At 32.2% G+C, this 22086-nt stretch overlaps 1 protein-coding gene across 1 annotated transcript in view; it reads left to right on the top strand.

Moving 5' to 3' along the window:
• Nucleotides 1-2653: 2653 nt before the first annotated feature.
• LOC147078841 (tubulin alpha-3 chain) overlaps nt 2654-22086 on the top strand; it is a 38055-nt gene continuing 18622 nt past the window's right edge. The window contains exon 1 of the mRNA XM_085950048.1: nt 2654-2859. Within this exon, the coding sequence (XP_085806174.1) occupies nt 2857-2859 (3 nt within the window). The 5' untranslated portion in view covers nt 2654-2856. The remainder of the gene's footprint in view (nt 2860-22086) is intronic.

The following is a 22086-nucleotide window of genomic DNA, read 5'->3' as shown; positions in this document are numbered from 1 at the left end:
CAATAAATATTCGTAAGTAGAAAATTCTGTAATTAATATTAGTTTCCGAAAGGCTGTCTAAGGTTTATCAACTTTGATTACCGGTTTGACCAGGATCATCCCGAAATAAATGTCTTTGTCCTGGATCTCGATTAGAATTTACGCGAAACGCATAAAATCCCAGAATTTTAGAAAAAGTAACCAGTTTGTCGGAATTTTTAAAATTTTTCTCGAAAAAATATTAATGAGAAATTTAAACAATTCTCAAAAAAATCACTAAACTTTGTCAGTCACACTTATTCGTTTTTATTGATTGCAGAATGGTATTAGGTAGTTTTTAAAATTCAATTAAACCCATAATAGATATTAGATAAATATCTGCAAAATATCTAAAATGATAGCAAATAAAAGTATAGCTATATTTTATAGATATAAGAATAGTTTTATCTATTATGGTTTAATTTTGGCAGGGTTGAATTGAACTTTAAAAACCATCTGCAATCTATATTCTTAGCTCAATGAAAACAAATAAGTATGACTGATATAGTGTGCATTATTTTTGTCTGGTCTCCACAGCCTCATCTACTATTATGGTTTGGTCTCCTATTAATATATTGGTAATTTTATTTCATTAAAATGTCCTGGAATTTTCTAAAAAAAAGTTGGCAACCCTACGTGCGTCTTTTTTATAGGACTACAGCCTGGGGTAGACATTGGCAGTCCCAATAGATTCCTCCATTTTCCTCAATCTACCCTAACTTTGCATTTTCCAGCGCTCAAAATGGAAAATTTTACGAACCGGAGCCCTCGTTAATTTTCTGAAAATATTAACATACTTATCTAATTTTATGTACGTTTTATAAATTATTTTTTATTATGGCCAATTTAGCTCAAACGGTAAAATTATTTTTTCACGAGACGGAGCGATAATTTTGCCAATTTCACAAACCGTAACGGCGCTCCATTTCGAACTCTGATTTTCCTGCAGTCTTTCTGCAAGTTTATTCCAAGAAACACTCCAAATCAAGTAACTTTGTGATAAAAATGTTATGAAAGTTTGATCGAAGTTATCCAAGATAGTTTCCAAGGATATCTGACACCACATTATTTAGTATTTTCTTAATAACAACATTAAATGTTAATATGTGAGTTTTTTTATATAAGTTTACATAATATATATATATATATATATATATATACATAACTGATATACCTACTGTAATGTTCAGTTTTTAAATTCTATGACGTTTCTTGGCGCCACAGACAGCGTATTAAGTGTAATAACCAAATAACCTAATAAACGATCTGATTCTGAACACGACGAAGCGATTTGGGCAGCATTATGAGTCATCCGGTATTCCGTTTGTCCGTCTTGGTTGAAAGCACATTGCGGGATGGACTCTCTACGTCCAAGACAGGATCGAATTAAGGCATTTAGTAGCCTTTCCCGAATACATGTATGAAGTTAATAAGTTCTTAATAAAATATGTATTTTTGATAAAAAAAAAAGTTATGGTACAAGTCGGTTTACGGGAAGCCAGGCGGGAAACGCGCTAATTTTCATAGCCGATTTTGACAAAATTCATGAGTTCAAGAATTAAAACCTAACCTAACCTAACCAGCGTCGCTAATTTAACATTTTTCTTGCCAGATCTAGCATCTTTCGATGGGTATCTAGCTTGCAAAAAAACGAATCTAGCTTGTGGCGCTTTTACTAGCGTTTATTGATGTTTCCAACAGCTTATTTATTTTCACGCGCATCAAATTTCTGACTATTATAATATACTTATGGCTATACCTCAGTTGAGGCATGGTCTAAAAAGATCGTGGCTAGGCGATGCGCGGATTGCGGTCGCGGGTGCAAATGACGCATGCTGAACGAAATATAATTTATCATATAAATCCAACATGCGTCCATTAAATGGTCTGTTAATTATTCTATTAGTAACAATAATAATATATTCATTGACATGTTTTCTTTTTCAAGTAAATTGGTAACGTTTTTAGTCCTCTTTACACGATTTAAGAATTAATACCCCCGTCGCCATCACGAAACAAATTGACGTATTCACACCTTGACGTTCGCTCTCAGACTGCCAGCGAGTCTAAAATTTCGTCGCGCCTATAGTTGAAAATTATTTGCCGTTTCACTGAAGTATCGTCTTAATGCAGGTAGGTCAGTACCTACTATATTCTATCTCCGTGTATATACAATAATAATTGAACAATTATTCATCTAATTAATTCGATATGTATGTCCTACAAGAAAGAAACTCTGGTCTTCAAACATGCAACGAAACTTGAACGCTGTTGACACAATATGGCCATTTGTTGTCAATTTTGAAATATTTTTCTGTTAAAATGTACGGTTTTTACACGTATCGAAATTTTTCGAGTTTTGCACTTCTTTCTATACGCAAAAGTAAAGATATTGACTTCGTTTTTTGTAGAATAAGTAAATTTACTTGCAATTACGTATGGCTAACAAAGTTTCATGTGCACTATTTATGGCGGATCATAACAGCCTACCTCCACCCTTCGCTACTGAATTATACTACATACATAGCTAATGTGAAGTAAATACAGGATTATTTACAAAAAAAAATGCCTTATTGTCTTAAGACGGCCCTGTTCACGAAATCGTATATAAGCTATTGCCACATTCGCGAGTACTTCACTTCACACGGCGTCAGTCTCATAACCGACTTCCAGCGCGCGCGGTGCTTCCCCTCCCTGTCAAACTAAATCAGTCAAGTTCCCTTGTTTCAGTCCAAAAAGCTCTGTGATAATTTAATTTAATTAAAACAACATTCTTAAGACTGACACAATAGTAAACCGGAGTAAATTTCAAGCAGTCTACAAAAACATACCAGCAAAATGGTAAGTGAATTTTCTATTTAATTAAAATTTTAATTAATCATTAAAAAACACTTACGTACGTATATATACACATATTACAAATATATCGATGGGATTTAGCCGAAAAAAAAATATATGATTGATCGTGCTGGTAAATCTACAAAATTAATCAAAAAATATTATCACTTTGATATTATGTAGTGTGTGTTGCCACATTGTTTATAATACAAATACCGTTTAATTATACAGACTAGAGTGTTATCTTTATAATTATTTTCAATAATTCGTGCGTACAGCCAATTAAATGATTATTTTTCTCAAAGTCAACATAAAGCTTTGTTTTCCGTAATCTCGTTATTATGTCAGTACATACCTATATATTATATTACATTTTAATGTCCAGTTTTCGTATATATATTTTAAACAAAATCGATGGTGAAATTAACATTTTATTGTAGTACGTATTTGAATGAGTAAATAGTATTTAATAGATAGGTACATTATTTTACAGAATACCTACATTATGCAAATATGCGTTTTGTGATCGGTCAAAACTGGCACTAGGTATCTAATAGTTTTGTTCTATGGGGATGTATAAGTAGCTTTAAACTTAAACCAACTTTCATGTGAAGCCTACATCGACTGCATTTATATATAAAGAAAATTTATATAAAGAGCGGAGTTGTTCCATTTACGACATTGGAAATTTGGCACCTGCAGTTAGCTATAATATTGTGTGAATATAACGCATTTATTTATATGTTTAGGAGTTTGAAATTTTGTGTGAGCATATAAAAAAATATGCTTTATAACACAATGCCATCAAAATCTCATTTTTGGTCAAAATTGCAGTTGGCTGTTTATAATATGCTCTATCTTGACCGTCAAAAATGTAAATGTATTTTAAAACGAACAATTTTATTACATAATCATAATTTATATTATTATTTAGTCTTCTTCTTCTTGTGCCATCCCCTAGCGGAGGTCGGCCACCATCAAGGCGATCTCATCTTTGTCGTCTGGTACCCGGAACAGTTCAGTGGAGCTGCACTCGTACCAATGACAGAGGTTCTTAAGCCACGAAATGCGGCGCCGTCCTCTGCTAAGCTTCCCATTGATCTTTCCTTGAATGACAAGTTGGGGAATGCTGTATTTTTGTCCTCTCATAATGTGGCCGAGGTACTGTAGTTTCCTGGTTTTGATACTACGTAGAATTTCTCGGTCCTTCCCAATTCAATTGAGAACTTCAACAGTCTTATTTAGTGGGGTCTTTAAAATTTTTATAAATATATTGTTATTTCTTCTTGTGCCATATGGCTTCCATATTTTCTTGGGATGGTTTTTCTACTATCTTTGTCAGAAAAAATCTGTTATCTGTAGTTAATATTTTTTAATATTATAACAATGGTTTACATTTTTTTATTTAAATAACATTATACATAATATAGGACAATGCCATTTTTTGTTAACCTATTATACATTTTAGTCCTACGAATAAAATATTGATGCAAGTATCTTTATTAATTGTGTAATAATTTGGATGTCGTGCTACAATACAATGTTTTATTCTGCAGACATAAAACATCTTCGTACTTATTGGCTCGTGGCACATATAGTGAAACAAATAAGAATGCATACAACTGAAGATGCCGAAAGGCGAAACCCGGGTCGCAAAAAAACGACTTAAATGGAATAGTACAGAGCTTGAATCCATTAGAATTTAAATTCAAATTCCATCAAGTACCTTCTGTCGATAGAATTAATATTAATAAGAATGCATACATATTATGTAGGTAGACTTATTTAGGGCCGAGATTATTTTTTACATACTACATTGTATTCAAAATCAATGGTGACACGTTTTTATTGTTAATACAAACATAATGTAATACTTACTGTGAAGCGGACGAAACCGGTACTAATCATCACCAAATTATAGTGGAATAGATATTGATATTGTGTTTTATTTTAATTAAATTACTAGGTCTTTATATGTTATAGCAATATTTTTTTTAAATATACCTGTACCAATTTTGTTTAAAAGGACAGTTTCTTTAAATTACAATAAATTATTGAAATAATAACCTAAATATATAATTGATTAATAATTGATATGGATAAAGAGATTACAGTGTTGATCAAAGTTAGAACCGTGAGTCAAAGTAACCCGAAATGAGTCCAGTATTATATTTACTAAAAAATAACATCTGTTGGTTTACCGACCATGTCCAGTGACTAAGATCGCCGAGTTGTCAGTCGAGTCGTGTTTATTTTTAAATGTTGTTTGTATTGCATTAATATGATCATATTGATGACATGCAAAGAAAAATAATAATTTTAAAGAATGCTATAAAGTATTTAACAACAAAAAAAAGCCTATAATACGTGTTTAATCCGATGCAGCTGTATATCTTAGGTATATCTGAGTTCCCTATGGAATACCTAGAAAATCTATTATTTTACAACGTTTTTATTATGTCGTATTCTTGTTTGTCCGGTTGTAGTTTTCCGGTACGAATCTTGCAATAGATTTTTAACTAACTTCCCGACTAGCTAGACATTTGAAACTTTTAGAATATATCAGAACACGATGCCAATGCATTCTTTTAATACTTTTAGCCATCTTTAAGTAGAATTGAATTCATTTTCAGTTAATTCTGTTTTGTATGAAAAGTTATTTCGGAAGAAATCCGTAATCCAATCCACTATTATTGGTTGCTAGGGATCTGGGGTCCTAGCAACTAAATTATTAATATATACGTGCGTTACTATGGAAATCATTTCTATCAAGTACAAATTTTTTTGATCGTTCAAGCTAGTCAAGTCAAATTTATATGATTCAACAGAAAATTTAAAAACGTTTTATATAAAAAGTTCTTTTTATCTTGTAATTATTTTAAATATCTTTATTATTTTGTGTATCTAAAATATAATGTTATTTAAAAATAAAAATTGTCTCATTTCTTAATTGTTTTGGCGTCAATTTTGATGTCGGGACCTCGTTCAATAATTCAAAACCTATCTACTTACAAAGTAGTTACAGATAAAAAATAATATTATGCCTAATACATAATAATTAATACCAATCCAAACTAATTTTTTTAAGCTCTGTTTAACACAAATAATCCAGGTCTGTTTTGATAAAAATCAACTCGTATAATTTAATTGCGATTCACACAATGCGATAATAATTGTTTAGTATATTACAGCTTCAATTAGGTAGGTATTTAAATATGCAAAAAAATGCACATAAAAAAATAATAGTCATTTTTACGCATTTTAATTAAACGAGGAGACTAATCTGCATTTAATTCTCTAATTAAAATGAGATTATTCATTTAATTTTATTGTTATTATGGTGAATTTTTCACAAGATCTTTTATTTGACTGTTTAATACAATGATACTCAACATTTTTTTTCTTCGGGCCAAATACATATATTTGTAAAGTAACGCGGGCCGCATCACTACTGGTGTGACGAAAAAAATCATCCCTTTTTTACAAAACATTTTTGTGATTTTAAAAATTATGCGTGTTTTTTTAAATTAATCGTGTGCAATACCCAATAGCAACACTCTTATACCAGATCTGATGTGGACCATAATGACAATCCTCTTCGGGTGTCACTATCTGTGCGTCGAAAAGTCGAAGTTGAAACGAATCTCAAGATATACAAAATTCCTGATAATAAATGTATTTCGGGCCGCACATAAAAGCTTAAAGGGCCGCATGTGGCCCGCGGGCCGCAGGTTGAGTATCGCTGGTTTAATAGATTCGATGTTTACTTTGCGATAACTGTGAACAGATTTATTTATATCAAAAATATAATATAAAATCTATATTTTTGTATGTGCTCCTATTCCATTATAAATAATTTAAACTAAAATAAATACAAAACAATTTTTTTTATTCAACGAATAATTCACAAGATTGGAGAATTATTTTTATATACTTAATTTGAACTCATCGTTTTAAAACACGCCAGAATAAAATATAACGCCGAGCGGGACCCAAACCTACATCTATTGGATTCCAGCCAGTGTGTTTTAACAATTGAACCACTTACGTCCCACCTAAGTGCAACTAAATTAATAATTTCTTTTTTTTTCTTTCCTTTCACCATGTCCGATCCTAATATTATCATATAGACCTCCACAGAGTGGAGGTTTGTATTAACAGATTTTATTTTTACGAGAAATGGATGTCAGCCACTTGCTTAACCTATTAGGTCCATACTCTGACTCATACCCAAATTGAAAAACAATATGTGTACTTGCCAGACACAGGATTCGAACCTGGGACCCTCGACACTATAGACCGGCGCTTAAGCCACGCGGCCATCGTGGGTGGTGGAACAACTTAATTTTGTGGTTTGAATCAAGGTGCCATTAATATGTACTTACAAATTTTAATCTCGACGTAGTTACATTTCCTAATAATTTAATAAAATATTTTTTTTATTCAACGAATAATTCAAAAGGTTTCATAATGTACTATAATTTATGTATTTTTTCGTGGTTTATGTATGTTTCTGAAGTGTATTCAAATTATGTATGTTAAATAAATAATATATACGTAAAACCGTGAGCTACATCAGCAATATTTTCACCTTGGTACCATTAAATAATACAGTCAACAAACTGTATCTTATATCGCTATATTGTATCCAAAATATATGGGGAAAATGGTATTTTTTGATTACCACCCCATTGTCATAACATGACAAGTTTTCGAGCCGTGTAAACAGTTCCAACAATGACAGCCGGATTGATAAATTACACCTTACCCATAATATGTCAACTCGAAATTTATTGCATTGTTGATAGAAAATCACAAACTTTAATCTATTGTGTATGTTTTTTATAAAGATGTTCTTTGATTTTCTTTATTTGATGTCTTTTTGTATGGAAATCGATTCTATAATACACGACTGGAAACATACGGCTTTAGTGCCAGGCACCAATATTGCAACCTGCCATTAGCTAAATATCATTTTGCAGTCTTTGAAATTTTGTAAGACATCGCTTTTCAATAGACATTGCCTTTCATTACATGCGGCAACATGGCGACGCGAAAAAATCGATATTAAAAAACAGTTTTCATTAATTTTATTAGATTTTTTACTTATACCTTCTTTCTCATAATTACTTTCTTGTTTGTTAGCCATGCCAACAATGAAACACTGATCGCAGCGTTTGACCCGCCGCTCACCTATCGACCTATCTTTGGTAGGAAATGTAGAATCCAGTCCGCTCGGTATGCTTGGTAGTGGCGAAGGGTGGAGGTAGGCTGTTAAGATCCGCCATAAATAGTGCACACTAAGCTTTGTCAGTCATACGTACTTATTTTTATTGAAATAAGACTACAATTCACAGATGGTGTTGGTTAGTTCTTAAAAATCAACTAAACCCTGCGAAAACCAAGCTAATAATAAATAATAGATCATAGTCAAAAAATACTCGTCTATCTATAAAATATCTAAAATTATGCATATACATCATACATGACATTGAATATTTTATAGATAGAATACTATTTTTTACCTATTATAGTTTGGTTTCGGCAGGGCTTCATGAATTAAAAAAAAAATATCAACAATACATGTAATAAATGTATTCGTAATCCAACGAAAACAAATAAGTATGAATGAAAAATTGTGCACAATTTTGTCGTATCGCCCAAAGTATACCAAAACTCTAATGTTTTGGTTCAGGGAGAGTAGGGCAGGCTGTGATATATCTACTTTAGCACCTTTTGTTTAAAATTCCTCATAGGATCTAGTTGAAGTTGCATTCCAGTGAGAATACCATATTGTTTTTAATACGCCCTACTTTAGTTTGAAGTCTGTTGAGGGCTTTTCATGTATGGTACTCGAACCTGGCCTCAGGAACTGGCAATACCAATCACATTGAGTAATCGTCCCAGCAAATACAGAGCATATTATATAAATTGAAAATTATGTAACTTTTGGCTGAATAAAGTGACCAATTGACCACTATAAAAAAAATAGCACCATGCAGTGTTTTGCATTTACGATACTCGGAATCGGCTTCAATGTTATAGCAACTATTTCGTAGCATTTTCGTATACTTAGATACAATTAATGGACACTGAAATATGTGTGGAGTAACAGGCAACCGATCTCAAGTGTGGAAGAATATGATATAAACTTAAATACGTATCAAGAATACGTCATTATAAACTTGTTCTTCGTTCTGACAACCGCTCTCGTTCCACGCACTGACGCCAATTCAATATTGGTGTATTTAAAGGTTGCAACACACACTATTAGTCTATAATGTTTGTTTCATTTTCGTAGGATACTCACACATTCAAAACCCTGCACCAAAATTTAATGTAATAGCCTATATAAATTATATTTATTAATCAGTTCTGTGGAAACAGTGCATTTGTATCTTGTTTACTTGTCATTGTTAATTTTTATGGTGTTTTGCGTTATGTTCAATACGTACTTTCCCCAATTATATTGTCCTAACCTTATTATGTTAACCGTTCTTATAGGCTAAAAACTAAGTCTTATTTAGGATAATACCTTTAGTTTGGCGCAAAAAATGTGGTTTACCCACGTAAGATAATTGAAGTGTGTCATTGATAATCTAATATATAAAAATCAATGTTTGTTTGTTCGTATTTTATGCACTGCCATACCGTTCATCCGATCGCGCTAAAACTTTGTCAACTTATAGCTTGCACTTGCACGAAGTTTATAGGCATAGTAACTTACAGAAGGTCGTATACAGTGGCGGCTCGACGACTTTCTAGGTGGTGGGGTTTAGTCATTAATTATCAAATATATGTACAAGTATGTACCTACCTACATTCTCATATTAGTATATGTATGTTATGTATGAAGCTACTTATAATACCTAATATGATTTTATTAATGAGGCAATGAGTAATTTTTCAGAATAAATAATATGATTATCTGAGTCGTTACTTAATCAAATCTAAAAATCATGCTTAAAAACATAAACTTAATTAATAATAATAATTATTATAGATTTAACATCATCAGTTTTGAACAAAAACATACAACGAGCGTCTTTACTCACCTATGGGGTCATTCTATTCGGTCCCTAGTATGCGTATAATAACGCTAATGGATTCACATACTTTGTAGAAAGAGATTTGTACCGCAGCAACGGGATGGGACTCAGTGACCCCGATCATCGAAAATAGACGCCAGAGCATCCTTAATTTGTACATATGTGTCACCCGTGAAAATTATTTTAATACGGAGTAATCATTATTATATTATTACATAATTTACAATTATTGCTTTATTTATTTGTATAATGATAATAAATATCTCTCTAAAATTGCGACGGGCTTAGATAGATGAAATAAATAAAATAATTCATTTAATCATTTAATTAAGTAGGTATATTATGACAATGGTAAAAATATCTGACGTTTTTTACGCATTATCCACATGATAACGATGTGGGGATGGTCCCTATGAACCCTTAAGGTAGAGCCGCCCATGGTCGTATATATAAAAATGAATGTCTTTTTTGTTCCGTATGCGTTCATATACCATTCATCCGATTGCGATGAAACTTTGGTGAGTTGTTGTGTGCACACCCGCGAAGGTTTCTGAATTAGAAAAACCATCTTCTTCTTCATTATATCTTCTTTTATTCGTATGGTTATTATACCATTCATCCGATTGCGATGAAACTTTTGTCAGTTCTTGTGCGCACACCCGCGAAGGTTTCAGAATTAGTATTATATAAAATACAAAGTTTGTTGTTTGTTTGTTTCATCCAATTTTGAATTTTTTACTACATATTAATACCATTAATAACATATCGTCAGCTGAATGTAGAACTATTCTAACTTACATTTTAAATTTGTGAGGAGAGAGTTTTTTGAAACAACTTTTTTTATAACAAAATTATTTATTATCTTTATTGATAAATGGATGAATCATATTTTAGTAGGATTATTGATGAAAAAAATGGTGCATAGACTTGTCCATATAAATAATAAATAACTGAAGTAGGCTGTTTCAAAAAATATTTCAAATGTGAGTTAGAATAGTATATTTTGAATTTGATTTTCATTTAGTGTTCTTTTGTTTGACCTTTACCTACTCATATTAGAATTATTTTCATATTGCCATATTGTATTACACAGATATTGTAATATTAAAAAGATAATTACTTATTATTATATTTTAAATATCTAAGATAAATGTATCCACTAAGCGACCCTGTGTGAAGCCGGGTACTTCAGCTTGTAATATATAATAATAGATACAGTTTTGTTTGGTACCTACTACCTACCTATTGTATTTTGTCACGATGGAAACTCGTTATATTAAATTTAATAGACTTCTAGCCTTGAAGGGTTTATTGATTTTCCGAAAGGCTTATTACTATTTTAGAAACTAAAGAAAAATAAATATGGTAAAATACCGTCTATATTTACCCAATTATCGCGGTATATAATCAAATAATAATTGTTACTTAATTAATTTTTCGGCTAGACTATATCAGGCGTTCTCAACCTGTTAGTTTATTATACATTCAAACGTATTTGTATTACTACTTTAATTATGATATTAATTATCAGGTAGGTAGCAGAACACGTTCAGTATTTTTCAAAGACTTTTTTCATATCGACCTAACGGTGGCCGCGCGGCTTAAGCGTTGGACTATCACGCCGTGGGTCTCAGGTTCGAATCCTGGGTCTGGCAAGTACACATATTGTTTTTCAATTTGTGTTTGAGTCAGGGGGGCCTAATAGGTTGAGCAAGTGGCTGACATCCATTTCTCGTAAAAAACAAAATCTGTTAATACAAACCTCTACTCTGTGGAGGCCCATATGGACCTATTAGGATCGGACATGGTCGAAATTTATATCGACCTAAATAATTTAAAATATATACGGGAAAACGACTCAAAAAGAAAAAATACGTTTTTTTTTTCAAAATTCAGTAAAAAAGCAGTCAAAAATTTCTTCAATGTGCCACTAAATCGAATAATCCTTAGATTGAAGTTTGAATTTCTTTAGATTACTAATTAATAAAAAAAAACACATTTCCACAAACATCGTAGTATCAATGGTATCAGTGTAATATTAAAACTATGAATTTGACGTTTTAAAGATAGAATGTAGGTAATAATAAAAATTATTCGAAAAAACTCATATTTTATAAGTAAATATAGATAGTTTTTTTGAAATCTAAGTTTATATTTTATCTTAAAAAAATCACTCGCAGTGCTCTCGCTTCTCCTATCCTATTATTGTATTGTTAATTCCATGCAAGAGCTTTACGTTATACAAGATATATGATACATATCAGTGGCGAAGGGTGACTTTTGGAAAGAGGTAGGCTGTGGAGATCTGATAAAAAGAACACACTTGTCAGATATACTTACGAGAAATAAGAAGATAATACGATATTACTACTAATGAATAGGTACACACTAATGACAACGACACACTAATTTAATGAAACTTCAAAAACTCACTGACGACATAAAATTAAGCGATCAGTTTAAATTGATTATGTATTTTTTCAAAACATTTATACACATCAAAAATCATTAGATTAAAGTTCTTTTTATTATTAAAAACAGTCTATATTTATTAATATTCCATTAAACACCATATATTTTTTTAAATTATCTAAATATTTAGTTTTTAGGCTCTGCGATCGGAGCTTACCTTAGTTCATACAATTCGATAGACTGGGCGGGGCTACGTGACGTAAGGTCCATATGAAAAAAATTGAGAATTATTTACGTCAAGACAGATGACGCGCTGTGGTAAATTTTTTAAAACCTTTGCAGATTGTTTTTTAATTATCTGTGTAATACATTCCTACACATACGGCATCTCTTGATGGCAAAATAAATTATAATCAAGTGATTATGTAAATAAGTCAATAAAAAATATTTTTCTTAAGAAGGTAGGCTTCAAATAATCGCCTAGTATGGAGTCTTCGCTACTGATACATATACGTGCATAATATCACAAACTGAAAATGTGCATTCTTGATTTAATATATTCAAATATGTGTGTTTGTCTAGAAAGGAAACTTATGGATATACATATAAGAAAATGGTTTAACTACTTAACAAATATTTTCTTCATGTATCACGCAACTGCGTGAGCCGTTGAATGTATTGGATATTGGATTAATACAAAGCGAAGAAAGTCACGAAAAACTTTTCCGAAAATTAAATTTCACCTTTTAACGACTTTTCTTTACTATAAATTGTGACAGTTTTATTGCAGTCGATTGTAAACGTAGGTAGTGAAAAGTTTTCATAAGTATATGATAATCATTCCGTCATTTTGTAGCAATGAAACATACGATTTATATATTCGAAGACGGCAACAAAACTTCAAATTATAATACTTACAAATAAGTTTTAAATTCTAATTGATTTAAGTTCTGTACTATTTATTATATTATGTAAATCAAGCAAGTAGTGACATTGCCTTGATGTAATTAATAAATAATTACAAGATAAAAAGAACTTTTTATATACAACGTTTTTGAATTTTCTGTTGAATCATATAAACTTGACTTGACTAGCTTAAACGATCAATAAAAAATTGTACTTGATAGAAATACTGAATAATTAAATGTCATTTCATATTGATTTCCATAGTAACGCACGTATATATTATTTTAGCAACCAATAATGGTATCGAAATAACTTTTCTTACAAAAGATAATTAACTGAAAATGAATTCATTTCTACTTAAAGATAGCTAAAAGTATTAAAAAATGCATTGGCATCGTGTTCTGATATATTCTAAAAGTTTCAAATGTCTAGCTAGTCGGGAAGTTATTTAAAAATCGATTGCAAGATTTGTACCGGACAAAGAACCATCGGACAAATAAAAATACGAACTAAGAAAAACGTTGTAAAATAGTAGCTTTTTTTAAACGGGCCCACGATGACCGCGCGGCTTAAGCGTTGATATATAGAGTGTGGCAAGTTTAACGTGAAAACTACAATACTGACAATCCTTTCGTAATATATCGCAGCGCCACGACGGCGGACATGACACTTCAACTTATAATTTTCACACTTTAGTGTCGTGGGTCCCAGGTTCGAATCCTGGGTCTGGCAATTACACAATATAATTGTTTTTCGATCTGTGTATGAGTCAGAATATGGACCTAATATGTTGAGCAAGTGGCTGACATCAATTTCCGGTAAAAACAAAATCTGTTAATACAAACCTCCACCTGACATGGTTTTAAAAAAAAAACAACGGAATTCAAAAACCTCAGATAGCCTAATTTTCGGGCATTATTCACAAGAAAGACGACTGGATTGCTTAAAAGCACTTATCCAGAAAGTACAAGATGCGTGTTCGAATCATATTCGATTCAATATTTTATCTAGGATTTTGCCAATGTTGGGTGTGTTTGGTAGGTATATGTTCACTGTGGTACGGCGGCCGACTCTGATGCCGGGGGTCACGGGTTTAATCTTAAGCCTCAATTACATTGAGCTTCTTAACGAGCTGTTTATTGGCGAATTTAAAAGCGGGCGATCCAGCTACTGCGATTTGATGATTACACACAAAACTTTCCATTCGCTGAGAAGCCACAAGCCAGTGACTATTTTGACAGAACGTAGTTCGTTTTTTTACCGGGAGGTTGGTACTGCGCTCTACTGAAGCGTGTAAAGTTGACCGGCTTTGAACTTTTCTCGGTAGAGTGTTTACAACCTGCTTATTAGCTTATTCGATGATTACACTGGGCGACTTTACAGGCAGATTGTAAATTCGCCAATAAACAGCTCGTAAAGAAGCTCAATGTAATTGAGGCTTTAGAGCTGGGCAAAAATTGCGTATGCGTTGATTCAGTGCGAAAACCGAATTAGTTGAACGAATGTTTATTTATTACACGATACAACAGCTCACCGTGTGCTGTGATACGGTTAACTTCATGCTTACAAAGTGGTAATATACCTTCACTCTGTTGAAAACCATGCGTTTGGCAAGGTTTTTGAAAAGTATGATACTTGCACAATTTTCTTTCACAAAATAATTTCATTAAAATACATGAAGATTAAGCTAACTAATAGTTTCTGAAAAACAGTACATATTTTGTAGTAAAATGAATTATTAGTGATTCAGTGGTGATTATAAAAACCGCTTAGGGCGACTAAATAACAAATTAATTAAAATTGATATGATTCATTCGTTTGCAATGAATTTAATATCACAGTCCGTCAACCGCGATATAAATATTTAAGTAACACTCATCATCGATAAGATTTCTTCGAATTTAATGCGACAGTATATTGTAATATTAAATTTCTTGGTTAAATTTCCATTACTTAGAAGTGAGTAGATTTAACAAAAATAATACTATCACTAACAATTAATAGAATGATCGCTTCTGGAGCCGTGGGTCGTAAGCTCGGACCCTTAACGAAGAAAAATTACCTATGTATTATGTTTTTTTTTTTAAATGTGTATGAACATCTAGAGCAGAGTTTCCCAAACTTTTTCTGCAGTAGAACACTTCGCAAACCCGGAAATTTTAACGGAACACTTAGTTTATTATTTAGGTTATTTATTAGCGTGGCTAATCGTTCTGTCAATTTTGGTAACTGTCGTTAAACTGACAAGACTTGTCAGCCGGTCAGGTAAAAACATCATGGCCCCCACACCCCGAAGCGGGCCCCAAGTTAGGATCTTTGGCGGGCCCCTACTTATCGCTCAGGTTAAAGGCAATGTGACGATCTACAGTTGCATATTCCAAATGGTGTTCGACGTAAAATTAAGGGCATTTTTTGCGATTTTTTGTATTTTTAATACACCCACTTTCATGTTGATATGCACAATTATGGACATGTCAAATATCGACAATAATCAAAAGTGTATGGCAAAATCACACATTATTAAATGTTAGTATGGTTGAAGTGAAACAGCACCACTGGAGACATTTTTTTTACTATTAGTCTCTAGATCTCTAGATCTCTCATACCCAGGCCTGTCAGCTCCCACCCCCTTGTGGGAGCCATGACCTAAGTACTTGAGGTCATAAACATCAGTAGAGATTGATCATCACTCGCCTTTCAATATGAAGAAGATTCTTTAATTATTTTAGTTTTACTTATTTTACTTCTACCTAGAAGAAAATCTTTAAATGTGTTGCAGTGTATAAAATCTTTCCAAATGGTCGCGGAACACCTATTCAGGTTCGGCGGAACACTGGCGTTCCGCGGAACATAGTTTGGGAAACCCTGATCTAGAGAAGTCATTTCTAACGCGAGAATTCCGCGAGAATTAGGAAAAGCTCAACACAGAGTAGGTAAATTTTGAAACCTATCTGTTAATAGGTTAAAACTAACTATGTGAACAGCATTTAAACAATATGGGGTGTTAGAAAATGCAGTGTGTTTAGTTTTAGATATCGCAACATAGGTACTTAATTATGATAGAACTAGAGTAATTTCTACTTAGGAAGAGAATCTGTCCAACAGTTATAAGTGAAGAAACAAAAATTGAAGAATTTAGTTATATTAAAAACTGTTATAATAATATACATTAATATATTGTTTAATACGTACGTATCTACTTATTATTGTTTACTAACCCTGCAGGTAGGGATTGCAATACCGAATGAAAATGTCAATACCGGTTTTTCGGCATTTCTTATTGAATACCGGTATTTCTTAAACATTAAAAAACAGAAGTAGGTGCTTATCAATGAATATAGCTATTAAAATCTTTTAAAAATATTATTTTATAGCAAAACCTACATACCTATATTTATTATGTTGACATTTAAAAATATGTATTGATCATAATTGTAGAACTAGTGATTTTTTACAAATAATTTGAATATATTGATAATTTTAATTAAAGCTCTCAAATGTTCATCAAGTGCAAATACGCCGCGTAAATTAAAACTATGCCATTCTTGGTAGTATTGACTTGTGTATCTCTGATAATTATCTTAAAAATCGGGAACATTAGTTGTTTATTCTATCAAGGTACAGAAATCACCTGCCATTAGTAATGCCAATTGGGAAGGCAATGGACGCTGTACTTAATTATGATAGAGTTCACCCGTTGTACTTCCATGTATTTTTTTTTCTACTGATATTACTCGATATTGATATTTTCCACTTACATTTGAGTGAGTTTAGTTGAACGGTGCTTTATAAGTTTTATACTTATTTTTATTTATATTTTACTCATATTACCCTTTTTTATTTCATATCGTGAACACTTTAAATTTGTAATTTGTTTAAATGTGAAATAATTATATTTGAATTTTAAATACCCGGTGAGTACCTATAACATTTAAGTGGTAATTTTACTTATACCATCATCGTAAAACTGAACGCAAACCTGCCTTCAAATGGCAGTGCTTTTACTTATCACAAAACGCTCCAGTGCAACAAAAACAAACTCAGAGAAGTTACATTTTGAATCGGATTACCAATAATGCGATCGAAGGACAACTGATCAAAAACGGTTATATCGGCCGCTGCCAGACCGCTTTCGTCTTGCCCTTTTCGCTGTTTCACGATGCTGCGCTAAAATGCGTGAATTTCAAATAAAAATCAAACTGACTCTCCATTGGTCAATAATAATTAATAACGATTACAATACATCGTTAACACGTCTTACAGATCTATTATTTTATTACGATGGTAACACTATTAATTAAATTTAGGTGTATAAATGCGTTGCGTGTTTTTGTCACTATCAGTGCAACTCAAAACCGTAGAATAACATTAAAATATTACAACCACATCATATTATAATGTTTTTATGAATGATATTAATTTGGACATGTGTCATTATCTGCACGCTATAATTCTTTTGAGCTGTCTTAAAACTTATCGTAGAACAAGCAGTGGTATTCAAACTGTGCATCGCAGGTAGAGTTGGGTATTTCCCAAGAAAATCTCAATCTCGAGATTCGGGATTTTCAGAAAAGAATTCTCGAGAAATCGGGAAATAAAAAAAAAACTTGTAAAAATCCTAAAAACAGACAAATTCCAAAAAAAAATGTTTCTTTTTTATTTATGTAACAAAAAAATAGAAGTAGGAAAAAAAAAACAATTCAAAACATTACTTATTAAAATAGGATTTCAAAAAACACAGGCTGTCAATCGCTGCGTCTGACAATCGCATACGCTTTTGAGACACTAAATTTCCTGATATTGCAAAAATTGCGCTCATTTTGAGTCGACGTTAGCTTAATTGTGTTAAATGCCCCGATCATTCCTTGAACGTTTTGTGTTTTCTGTCCACTTTTTTCATATAGATAATCGTTTTTTTCAATTAATATTTTATAATAAAGAAATCCCGAGAAAAGATTCTCGAGATCCAGGATTTCTCTAAATGTTAAAAATTTCAATTCTCGAGATTCAGGATGGAATATCTCGAAAATTTCTCAATTCCCGTCGGGAAATTCCCGAAACCCAACTCTAATCGCAGGTACCTTTCAAAAACGCCGCTGACTGTTTTTGTGACAACTTAATTGTTCAAAGCAATCTTAATTATATTATAGGTACGTTGACAAATTTCACATAGTTATAACTTATAACAGAATGATAAATCGCAGTGTTGTGTCCATAGCGGTATTAAATATAAAGAGGGGCAAGAAATCAGCTTTCTCATACAACTGAATGAAGCAGGCCAACAATAACCGACAACTTACGAGAAATAGCGACGCGATAAAAAAAAAGCAGGGCGTCACGGAGGATTTACTTTGGTCAACATAACGTATTCATATGATATAATGTTAATGTGGAAATCTTGCCGCAAATTGATTACCAGCCTGCCTCACCATACTTTTTCCCCATACTTGCCTGCTTCACCATACTTTTATATAACCTGCCGCCCTTAGGTTGTGTCAGTTTCTGGAATCAAAGACATTGTTTTCTGGGACGATATAAAAATTGTTTTTTAAAAGTACCTACACATTCACAGGTCAAAAATACTTTAAATAATATAATATATAAGTAAGTTCACTTCTTGGAGTCAAGACTTGAGAGAAATGAGGATAGCCAGTGACGTTCCTTGCGGGTAGGTAGGGCATGCGTTGTTGAGGGGCGGTAAAAAATCTTTATGTACATAGGGTGCCATGAAGCGAAAAAGTTTAAAAACCACTGCAGGTATAAAACCATCTGTATTATTACGAAGCAATCTAAAAAAATGTTGTTATTTAAATTATAAAAATGGTCTACCTTCTAATTAGATCGTGTTTTGTATTAACAGACATTTTATTTAACAAAAGTGATTTAAGAACAAAATATTTTTTTGTAAATCAGAAAAAAAAAGTTGTACAATTAAAAATGATTGTTCAAAATTTATTTGGATATTCTTTTTTTATCAAAGTATAAAGTACAAAAAAATGATTTTCAAACAAATCTTTTATTATATTTATGAATTTTTGAAGTTATACTTCTTTAGGCGCGTTTGGAAAATCAGATCAGAGTGTATTTTTGGCGTGTGACATGTAACACATAATTTATTTTTTCACACGAAAAAAATCGCACTCGATTGGATTCGAACCACGATTGTTCGGTTATTAGCCGAATGCACCACCTTTACGCCATAGTGTGATAATGCAATCGTGACGATAATACAGTACAATATTATAGTTTAGCATTGCAATTCCTTACGTAAACAAACTATTAAACGTCATAGTGGCAGTTGTTACTTTAAAAATAAAAACAACGATAAATAATTATATAATTTAGTAAAATAAATTAACGGGTATAGAAATAAGCCAACGGCATTCCAATAAGCGGTCCTTTTTCTTGAGTGTGTAATTCAGTGACGCCCCTTGACAAAATGCCGCCCCTAGGCAGCGCCAAAATGCCGTCCCATTTTCTTATACAGTATTTTTTATCATCCTTTCATGACTAAAATATCTAAGAAATGTGTTGTATACATACATTACTAACAAAATATATACCACTAAATCTAATTTAAATGGCATATTTGTTTCGATAGAGAATATTGCGAGTCCACGGTGTCAGATATATTTAAAAATACACCTGACAACTTTCAAAACTCGCGAGTGACTGGCAAAAATATTTCGATGAATTTTAAATAAGGTAAGTATGTACCTACCTATAATTCAAAAATCTGCAAGTGTCATTGCTGGTCATCAATTACGCAACCTCCAAGGAAAACAGAAGTAAACTATAAATCGCGAACCCGACAAAAATACAGTCTTGTTAAACCTTGTATGTCATTTAATACCTACATTTTGTTTCCAAGCAGTGAGCTGTTTTTTTTAATGGAAAGATATTTCCGTTATTACTAAGTATAGGTAGCTATTTCTATATATACCTAATAATTCTCTTCGAAGCGACGCTCAATCTCCATACCCCTATGACGTCACATGTGTAATTTAACAAGATAATTAAGAGCTAGTCGAAGAATCTAGGTTATCACAAGTTTTGTTTTTGTTTTTTTACGCCAAACAAGTATAACTTCTAACGCGCGTACATAAGTACACACACCGATTTTTCTTTGTTTAATACGTGCACAATACCATTAATTTTATTGTATGTAGACCCTTCAGCAGATTCAACGTAAAATTAGTCCTATTTTTAATATTCAATTTCATTCGAATTCAGCCTAGTATTTTATTATTATTATTGATATCTTTTACGGATATATTATGTACCTACAGAAAATCTTAATATTTTTAAAATACTTACACACCCACAAATACTGGATGAAATTTTTGTCATATCCACGAAATCTGCTCTAAGAAATAGTATTAATTGTATTTCTTGATTAATTCGTAGCCTCCCTTAAAATGTAATTTTAAAATGTTTAAACTCCAAAAAACGTAAGATTTGTCGCCATTCTGCTAAAGTATTAATTCATTTATTAAACGACTTTTTTTAAGATTTAATAATGTATGAATGTAAGAATAAGCATACAGACTGTATTCGAATACATTATCAAATATAAAGTTATAAAAGGTAGAGTCTTCAGGCTTTTATTTAAATTGTACCTACATAATATACTAAATACGTATATAAGAGCTATACCTACATAGATTCAGAAAATAAGATAATGAAAATCTAGTATAGCTACGTGTAAACATAAATTGGAATGTACCAATTTTAACTAATTGTACTGAAAAGCAATTTTAAATTAATCCTGAACACAATTTATTGTAAGTAGCAGAGGAATGGAGTGTTAAGTAGCCCTCGTAGTCCAGTGCGTTTGGCGCAGACCGCTCATCCGAGGACTCCGGATTCGATCCCGGGTACACTACCTACTGGGTTACATGTAAGTTGTACGTATGCAGTTGCGCTGCAGTACGTGAAACATGAGTTCGTATAACATTTTATCAAATGACGAGTTCTTCGTTGAACATTTCACCGTGGAATACATTTGTACGTATCTTACAAAATGCGGCGATAGTTTGCAAATAGTACTGTTAAAATTAGATTAACCCTAACCTAACCTAACCTAGTAAAGACATCTCCACATATTGTAGCATACGTACAAATATACTCCATGGTGAAATGTTCGACGAAGAACTCGTCATTTGATTAAATGATACACGAACTTATGTTTCACGTACTGCGGCGCACGAATAAGTGTCCTGCGGTGAACTGTTTACGTACAAATTTCCGGATACGACACCACTGTCATTGAGCCTCATTGCCTGTTGTCTTCTTCCACGGCGCTACATCCCGGGGTGGGATTTGGCCTCCTCCACAACCGCTCTCCACTCACTCCGGTCTCTCGCCACACTTCTCCAGTTACCGGGTCTTCCTATATGAAGCCAGTCCACTTCTACGGCGTCAGCCCATCTTCTTCTTGGACGGCCTCTTCCGTTGGGGGCATTGCCTGTTGTAGTATTAAAAATAATGTAATATAATTTTATATTATTCACAATAAAAAAAGATAAATCTATTTTTAATGTTTCTAATTAATAATATTTCGATGTGTTGATTTCTTTATAAATGTGTAATAATCAATCGAAAGGTTTCACGGATGTCAACCAAAATGTCAAAGTGAAACTGTCAAATAATCAACAAAGGTGGTCTTTACATAATTATGAGATGCGTGCCTTTTCCAAAATATATTAGTGTAATAATTAATATGAGCGAAAACTATGATTATTAGGATAGATTTTTTTTTACACCATGAAATTTAGATTTAAAAAATGAATACGTTATCATAAAAGTATAACTAATTAAACTATACTACCAATTAGATCAGGGGCTCACAAACTTTTTCGTC

Source organism: Rhyacophila brunnea, unplaced genomic scaffold, assembly GCF_057557595.1.
Source record: "Rhyacophila brunnea isolate RB1 unplaced genomic scaffold, BYU_Rbru_1.0 scaffold_10, whole genome shotgun sequence".
Lineage (NCBI taxonomy): Eukaryota > Metazoa > Arthropoda > Insecta > Trichoptera > Rhyacophilidae > Rhyacophila > Rhyacophila brunnea.
The sequence above is the reverse complement of the archived record's forward strand: the minus strand, read 5'-3'. Positions and strand labels throughout refer to the sequence as shown.